General features: G+C 36.2%; 1 protein-coding gene across 2 annotated transcripts in view; it reads left to right on the top strand.

Moving 5' to 3' along the window:
- Positions 1-8,954, top strand: part of lrrc4ba (leucine rich repeat containing 4Ba) — a 30,371-nt gene that overhangs the window by 17,246 nt on the left and 4,171 nt on the right. For both annotated transcript variants that reach the window (XM_046069721.1, XM_046069727.1), the window contains exon 2: positions 7,039-7,576. In XM_046069721.1, coding sequence (XP_045925677.1) covers positions 7,331-7,576 — 246 coding nt within the window. In that variant the 5' untranslated portion in view covers positions 7,039-7,330. The remainder of the gene's footprint in view (positions 1-7,038; positions 7,577-8,954) is intronic.

Here is an 8,954-nt window from a genome sequence, read left to right on the forward strand (position 1 = left end):
TATGTTTTAGAATTGACTTTAAAATTCTATTGATTACTTTTAAAGCTCTTCATGGCCTCTCGCCTTGTTATATTTCTGACCTTTTAGTCCCATACGCACCAGCACGTACCTTGAGATCCTCAGGCAGAGGTCTGTTGTCTGTTCCAGAGTCTCGACTGGAAACTAAAGGGGACAGAGCGTTTGCTGTCAGGGCCCCGAGGCTCTGGAACAGCCTGCCCGAGGAAATCAGGTCGGCTGAGTCAGTGAACTCTTTTAAGTCCCTTCTTAAAACATACTTTTATAGGAGAGCCTTTCCCGATCTTATTTGACTTTATTTTATCCCTTTTATTTTATTCTATTTTACTAATTTTATATTTATCTTAAACGTGTATTTTAGTCTTTTCAATGTTTTCATGCTTTTATCTTGTATTGTTTTTGTATTATTGTCTCTTGGGTATTATTGTCTTTACACTTGTTAAAGCACTTTGTAACTTGTTTTTGAAAAGTGCTCTACAAATAAAGATTATTATTATTATTATTATTATTTTCCACAACTCAATCATTCATTTAACAGGAACAACAAGCCCCAAAGTCTAATTCATATAGATTTACCGGTGTAACCGGCATGGTAAACTAAGAGATGAAAAAAAAAAAGTGCAGACTCCCGTTACCTCTGAAGCGCTCCTTAAGTCTGAATGTGTCCGTTCCTTGATTATTATTAGTATTCCTTTAGCAGTAAGGGTCCACCGATCAAAAGAATCAAAACCGCTTTTCATAAAAATTAATCCAAGATGAGAACACTGTCATGTGAAGTCCATTGCTCTCTGTCTGCTTACTTCTGCCACACTTCTCACATCGTGCACAGCAGGGCCGGCCCTGACAATGTTGGATCCCTGAGCGAGATTTTAAATTGGCGCCCCCACCCTCATGCCCAACCCTAAACATTCCAACTCAGCGGTTGGGTTCATCACTCAGCTCACAATTTTAGCATGTGTAGACGAACAGCCAAGTCAGTAATTATGGTCACTAATGAATAAGTGTGATCAGCATACTTGTCAACCTCAACATCATAGACTAAATTGGGAGACCAAACCGTGTGTCAATCCAGAAACTGTTTTCTTGCATTATGGGGGAGATTTCTTAAAATGCGAAAGCATGCGAAAGCATTGGTTTAGTTTCAGTGGTGGAAAGGACTCAACTGAAGAGGAGGGTTAAATTTTAAGAATTGAAGACTTAATTTCCTGCATTCTGGTGAAAATGTCTGCACCAATTTCTGCCTCAGTTTATGGTGGAAAAGTGTATATAAAGGAAAAGCACAAAATTCAGTGACATTCAGTGTGCATGTGGCACCTTTTCACCTCAAATAAGTTAATTTTAATTAAGTTATAAATTTCTAGACTTTAATATCTCCTGTGTTTCAGCAGGTTTTCTGCTCATGTTCAAAACTTTCAAAACATTCAGAATCTCTCGGACATCACTGTGTTATCTGACATGTCCATTTAAAAAGTCATAATATTAGGTAGGTAGGTAGATTTATTGTCACAATATAACAAGTTATAGAGTGAAATTGAGTTAGTTGAGACTGTCATCAATATTTAATTTGAATTCATCATATTTTTTCAGTCTACCAGTCCTGAGCTCTGCTGTGCATTACTTACTGCTCCGCTGGAATTATCCCAGACACAGTTTGGGACTGCATGTTGAATGAGAAACCGAAACCAACTGGGAAAACACTCACCACAAATCCACACTCATGTTAACTTAAACAGCTCCAGTAAAGTGCACCTCACAGTCCTAAAGAGAGCAAGACCGCGCCTCAGGTTTTAGATGTTTATATTGCAAAATCTAGCTTACACAACGACACGACTCATCACAACTGTCTGGGCTTACAGCAGAGGTGCACTTATTTACTATCACAGCGTACGCTGGTGTTGCAACAGCTGGGCAGAGTTGATTTGCACTTGCCCCAAATCAAAATCCTTCTCTTGCCGTGCCCCCTGATATTTTGCGCCCTAGGCAGCCTCCTATGCCACGGGCTGGCCCTGCTGCACCGTGTTGTTGTTGTTTTCGTTACGTTGCTGCCTACAAAATAAATGCGCATAAGCTGTCTGTCGAAGCTAGATCAAATGAATGATGTGTTTTTGATATTATTTGATCATTTTTAATTTTTAACAGTAATATTCAGTTTGAAATAAATAAACTGTGCCATAGTAGCCTATTTCACTTTTGTGCGAGAGGAATTAAAGGCCTGTCCCAGATATAGGCAGTTTCAATTCAGTGATTTTATCAAATAAAAGCCCGGACTATTAATCAAAGTTTTACAGTATTTAAAAGAATGTGAAGTCCAGTGCGCTCGTGTACACAACAGGATGTTCAAGGCATCACCATTTCCATTTAATAAATACTTTGCTATATTTTGTTAGGGCTAAAGTAGCTATGTAAGTTAGCTTAAAACTCTACATGTACTTGGTTGTACAGGGGACTTGAATGCAGTTCTCCTGTGTGAAAGTCCTGGGTTTGACACAGCCAATAGAGGTCGGTTTATAATAACTACACACTATAAAGCATTAGTTAAGCATTAGTAAATAAGGAATTCATCATTTATAAAGCATTGTTCATAGTTTAATACACATTAGTAAGTCATTCATAAACACAGTTATAAATGTTTTATTCTTTATTATCTACACACCATGAAGCAGTTGTTAAGTATTAGTACATTTTTAATTCATCATTTATAAACCATTGTTCTTACGTTAATACACATTAGTAAGTCATTTATAAACATAATTATACATGTTGTATTCTTTATTAATAAGCTCGTCTATAATATGCTTAATAATTGTATTTTCATACTTTATAAATGATCAGTTCACTATTTATAAATGAAGTATTATTTTAATGACAACCATTTATATGCAAATTGTTAATGGTTCATAAGATCATTTGGAAAGTTTAAAAAAAATTATGACATAGGTTAACTGCCTGTTTTTTGATACTTTCCTGAGAAAGAATATAAACAATCTCAGCATAACTCGTAAATCTACCAGTGGCAAAGCCCAAAGGATGCTACTGAGACTACCTGAAAGATGCCCCAGCTAACTTTACTGGGTAAAAACCTCACCATTATAGGCCTGGTACCGTTTCTCTGAACTCCTCATCAAAACTCCAAGATCTGCGCTTCCAGAGATCTGCTGTGATGGGACGAGCAAAGGGTTGCTTGGATAGTCCGTTTAAAGACACCAGTCTTACTCCCCCCCAGTGCTTTGATCAACCGCTAACTTGACATGTAGTTATTTAGAAATGGTCTAATAGTGCGTGTCCATAGATGTTTTATGACACTTACTAATACTGCAATTCATGATTAATTCTGGTAGTTACTAATGGTTAGTAAAGTATTTTGCGTGAGCTCATCTAAAGTGAAGATTATCTACTTCTCATTAACAATTTACAAATGAAATTTAAAGGCAATAGATATTCTCTAAACATTTTGTGGTGTCCGAACAATAATGCTGCGATGATGTGTTGAGAAGGAACCCGCTTGACACTGTTCTTGATCATAAAAGTTTATTACATCAAGGAGTTCAGCATCAATTACAAGCTCTGCAGCAGCTTGGAGAGTGACCCAGCCCGATGACCACTGAAAGCTTATATAGGACATGTTTAGGTATCTGTTAGGTACCATAGAAGGGTTTGAGCCTGCAAAATAAAAGGTCAAACCCATAGAAGGGTACAGTACTATTCTGAGGTAACAAAATAAGGGGTTAGAGGTCAAATTCTATAGAAGGGTTCAGTCCCTATATGACCACCAATCACTGCTCTCCCCGTAGAAGGTCACTGACCCTCTGTCCTGCTGCTACAGTGCTATTTTGAACTGTTATGAGTCAAATGCACAAATATTGGATACTACAATTTGTTAATAAAGTATTTCATGATTAATTCAGGTAGTTACAAAGCATTTACTACAAAGGGATACAGAACATATTATTTATTACAAAATGCCTTTCACCCATTCATTCACAAAACAAAACACAACAACACGAGAGACTATTGCTGCATAAACTGTACAACTGTTGATATAAAATGAACCATCTACAACCCAACCCGTTCTCACTCCCAAGTCGTCACATATGGACCAATGGTCAAGACCCCTTGTTGTCACTTTATAACACACTTGGGAGCCCCTTAACATCATAGTTCAATGTAATAGGGAAAGCCCTGTGGCATAGTTTTTGAATGCTAAAGACAGGTGTAGAATATTTAACACTAGTGTAGAACTTTAGCTAAGTTACCAACCTAGGTTCTGAGAAGTAGTGTTGGGGTAAGAAATAGACTGTGTGTGATTAAAGAACAGTGGGCAGGTTTATTACAGCGCCTTTAACACTCTCATAATGCACCAACCATAATTGAAACAATCCCCAGAATAAGAAGAGCTCTTTCATAAAAAATTTAATTGTAAAAAGTGTCCAGTGTCTTTCAGTTATTTGTACCTCTACCTGGGCAGGATAATGAACGTGTGGTGGATCTTTCTTATCTGCCAGTGACCTGTAATCTGATGTGTCAGTCCTGTTGAATGGGATCTGAAGCACCTGGGTGCATCATCTCTGGGACTCGCTCGCCATCTGCATCCAGCGAAGAGTTGACCTCTAGGCTACAATCCAGGGTCTCAAAAACCAGTCTGCACATATAGTGCAGAATAAATCAGATAAATCATCACAGTCAATGTTCTTCAAATAAGATCTCATCCCGTTTGTCAAAACTCAATATCATCACCCTGTTGTCTAGGGACTCTTCTTAAGTTTTACATTGTTATAACGTTACCAAAGATTTATAACTTTACCAGGTAGCATTTAAGCAAGACATCACTACTATGAATTGATTAAATTTCTCCATCTCTTAACATTACATTACATTAAATTACAACCAAAGAAATACTGAACAGAGTTTACACATTTTAGTCAAGGAAATTATCTTTAACATGTATTATCATAAATACTGTAAATAAAAATACGTCTGAAAGTACTACATGTGCTTACACATCCAAAAGTACCTCCAGAGATTAGTTTGAAACCACACAGTTCATGACATTGTGTTCACAACATCCTCCGACTGCTTTGCCACTGGTAGATTTACGAGTTATGCTGAGATTGTTTATATTCTTTCTCGGGAAAGTATCAAAAAACAGGCAGTTAACCTATGTCTTTTTTTTTTTTTTAACTTTCCAAATGATCTTATGAACCATTAACAACTCATGTATAAATGGTTGTCATTAAAATAATACTTCATTTATAAATAGTGAACTGATCATGTATAAAGTATGAAAATACAATTATTAAGCATATTATAGACGAGCTTATTAATAAAGAATACAACATGTATAATTATGTTTATAAATGACTTACTAATGTGTATTAACGTAAGAACAATGGTTTATAAATGATGAATTAAAAATGTACTAATACTTAACTGTTATAGTGTGTAGATAATAAAGAACAAAACATTTATAACTGTGTTTATGAATGACTTACTAATGTGTATTAAAGTATGAATAATGCTTCATAAATGATGAATTCCTTATTTACTAATGCTTAACTAATGCTTTATAGTGTGTAGTTATTATAAAGTGCTACCGAAAAAGTAAGTCAAATTGCAAAAAAATCTATTCCAAATCATACTACAATAAAAGTACTTTATATGTACAAATTATCAATTGAATATAAAAGCACAAAAACTAAACTGCCTATAGATATTTTGTCGCACCACATTATATTTTCTAATTTAGACAAAAGGCACAGAATAGGCCACCTAAACAAAACAAGCTAGCTTCCCACAAAGCTCTCCATGAAATTTATAATCAAAATATATATTTGGAGAAATAACTTTATATAATGTTTTTCTGAGGTCATGCCACCTGATATGCAAAAGTGGCAACTACATATCAGCGATTAAAATTGTTATTTTTTTAGATCTGAGAGAGAGTTTTAAACCTATTTGCTGTTTCCATGGGTCCTTGGCAAATTGGTATATGATGCAACTTCCTGTCTTCAAATGGATTTCAACATAAGAGTCCCAAAGTAGTTGTTTGTTGATGGTCATACCGCATTTTAGTTCATACAATGGACATCATCGGATAAAGTTTGCTTGTGTATTATTATGGAAATAGAAATACAGATGTTTTGCAATTTTGGACTACAAAACACAAATAGGGCAAAACACAATTTTGAATTGATTTAATGTAATTTCAAAGAAGTTTTCAGAGCAGAAGTCATGGCCAGACGATCATACCACATGACATTTTGACACTTCAGTTATCAGAAAAACTAATGTTTTTTTTTTAAATTAAAGTAATTACATATATGGAGAGAGGTCCTGCATTTATATGGTATGTTTTATCCTTTCAACCTTTTTTTTAAATGAAAATAAAAATGCAGCCGGACAGAAAATGTAGGCGTCATGTCACTGACCCTTTTTATTAAAAAAAGCTTTTGATAATGAAAGTAATTGCAATACTGCAATACCCCTAGAGTGGGACCTAAGTTCAGCCATTTATTGTAATTCCTGAGTTGATCTACAAGAGACACATTGCTGCCTGATTGCGTGATTGTGTGTGATAGTGCTCAACTGTTTACAACAGTTTATACCAGTGTTTCACAGATGAATGTCTCTCTGATTTATTCATGGTTACATGCTAAATGCAGTCAAGGCAGAAATACCTTATTGTCCCACTTTTGATTGTGTGTTTCCATATTTTCGTACCACTCCTTGAACCGTTAATTACAGAAATCGGCTTCCACCTGCCCTGTGTGTGAGGATTTGATTTCTGACTAAATGTCTGCTCAGGGATTATGTGGGATTTGATAGAAGCAGTGACAGAAGTTCTAATGCTTCTCAAAGATTTTTTGACAATCCCTCCCATGATAAGCTATACTGTAGATGTCTTCCTATTATTTATTCTATTCATTCTCTGTTGGTAATAACATGAGGCGCAGTCTGTGTTCTGTCTTTAATATCTGCTCTCTCTCTCTCCCTCTCTTTGTCTCTCACTCTTTTGTTCTTCCACAGTAACTCCTGGGTTCTTCTCACTTGACAAAAAGCCTCAGTCAAATCCCCAGACAACACAAGAAGAAAAGGGAATAACATCTGTTTATCTGCATATTTCTATGTTCAAAAAACAAAAGGAAAAAACACAGAGATCGACAGAGGACAAAAAACATCTCAGAGGATGCAGAATTAAAAAGAACAAATTGCCACTTGAGGACCAAAGGGAAAATAAACCTTTTCTCGCAAATCCACCAGCGTGGAGTCACCTCACCTGTACCTTCGGATTAAAGAGCAAGGTCATGTCCCAGTTGCCATGCGCATCGCCACGCTGACCTGCCTTTCCGGCCCTTCCCCCTTCCTCTTTCTATTGGCCCAGCTGCTACTGCGGCTCCTCCTCCCCGGGCCGGAGTTGGTGGGAGCCACCTCCTCCTGCCCCTCCCTCTGCACCTGCTCCAACCAGGCCAGCCGAGTCATCTGCACCAGGCAAAACTTGGAGGAGGTGCCCGAAAGCATATCAGTCAACACGCGATACCTCAACCTGCAGGAGAACTCCATACAGGTAAATATTGGCTGGAGGAATTCACTCATTTTGTCAAATCATGTCATGTCAATATTGATTTGTGTTGTGCATTTTGTACAGAATAGTTAGCATGGAAATGCTTTATATTACATGAAAAAACGTCATCACATCACAAAAACACATAACATACAGATATTGTCATAACAACAAGCCAGTTAGTTCTCAAAAATAAATAAATTCATATTATTTATCGTAATTTAATGAATGGTTGTCTAAATATTAATGTTGGGTTTTTTTGTTTTGACTGCTGGTTGTTCACTCACATAATGATGAGAGACTGGAGATCATGGTTTTTAATGATAACTCAGCATAAATCACAGATATACACACAGTTTATCATGTTTTAGAAATGTCTGTGTCTCTAGTTTTCACTATTTCTTTTCAGCACATAGCCTATTTACATCTTAATACAGTTATTGATTTCATTTATTATAATTGTTGCTATTTTAGATGAGACAAATCCTGTATAGCACACACATACAGTACTATATGTGTCTTAAACACCTTTTTTGTCCATAATCAGAGAGATGGTTTGCTCTTGCAGCCACTTGTGGATGTTACAACTTGTTGATACAGGTTTTCCCTTAGAAACTTTAGTTCTGAGAAAAGAGAGAAACGTAAGCAGCAATAATAGTAGAAAAAGCCACTTAAGCCTCTGCTGAACTGAGGGAATATTTTATGAATTGAAAGCAAGGCATATTTCCATGACACCATGCTGCCTTTTGTATGCATTACCAATTTATCTAAGTCCCTAGACAGCGTTTTGTGGCTTTACAGCTGCAAGGAAAGATCATTTAACCATAGACCATCGATACAAAGCACATGAATCTCTACATTTATAAACAGAGTGGGCTGATTTTACTCTTTGCAACAGCATTTGAAGTAATTGGATCCCTGTTCATGGTGCTGACAGTGCTTTGTTCTTTTGTGATTTAAAATTAATTTCCATTACATTTTATATCCTCTACTAAAAAGCAACGAGTATCCTAAACATTGTTAAAATTGTCCAGTGCATCTTTTATTATGTCAAACTGCTTTATAAGTTGGATTTCTTCTATTCCTCTGAGAAAATATCCTATTGAACATTATGTGCCGATAACAGAGCATAAATAGGACATCATGCCACATGATTTGATGACATGATGACATGAAAGAAAAATGTAAGTACTTAAATAATAACAGTATTCGTTGCGTTTCATTTTTAGCCTACAAATTCCGATTTGGTTTGTTGTATCCTCCAGCCCCACTTGAAATGATTAAAAATCTAAAAATGTTTTAACACCTGAAGGCATCCTAGATTCTCTGGCTTATTTTTTCCTTCACTGAGTACCCTGAGAGTAAAGCCTTGACAGCTCCC

This window comes from Micropterus dolomieu, linkage group LG02, assembly GCF_021292245.1.
Source record: "Micropterus dolomieu isolate WLL.071019.BEF.003 ecotype Adirondacks linkage group LG02, ASM2129224v1, whole genome shotgun sequence".
NCBI classification, from domain to species: Eukaryota; Metazoa; Chordata; class Actinopteri; order Centrarchiformes; family Centrarchidae; genus Micropterus; species Micropterus dolomieu.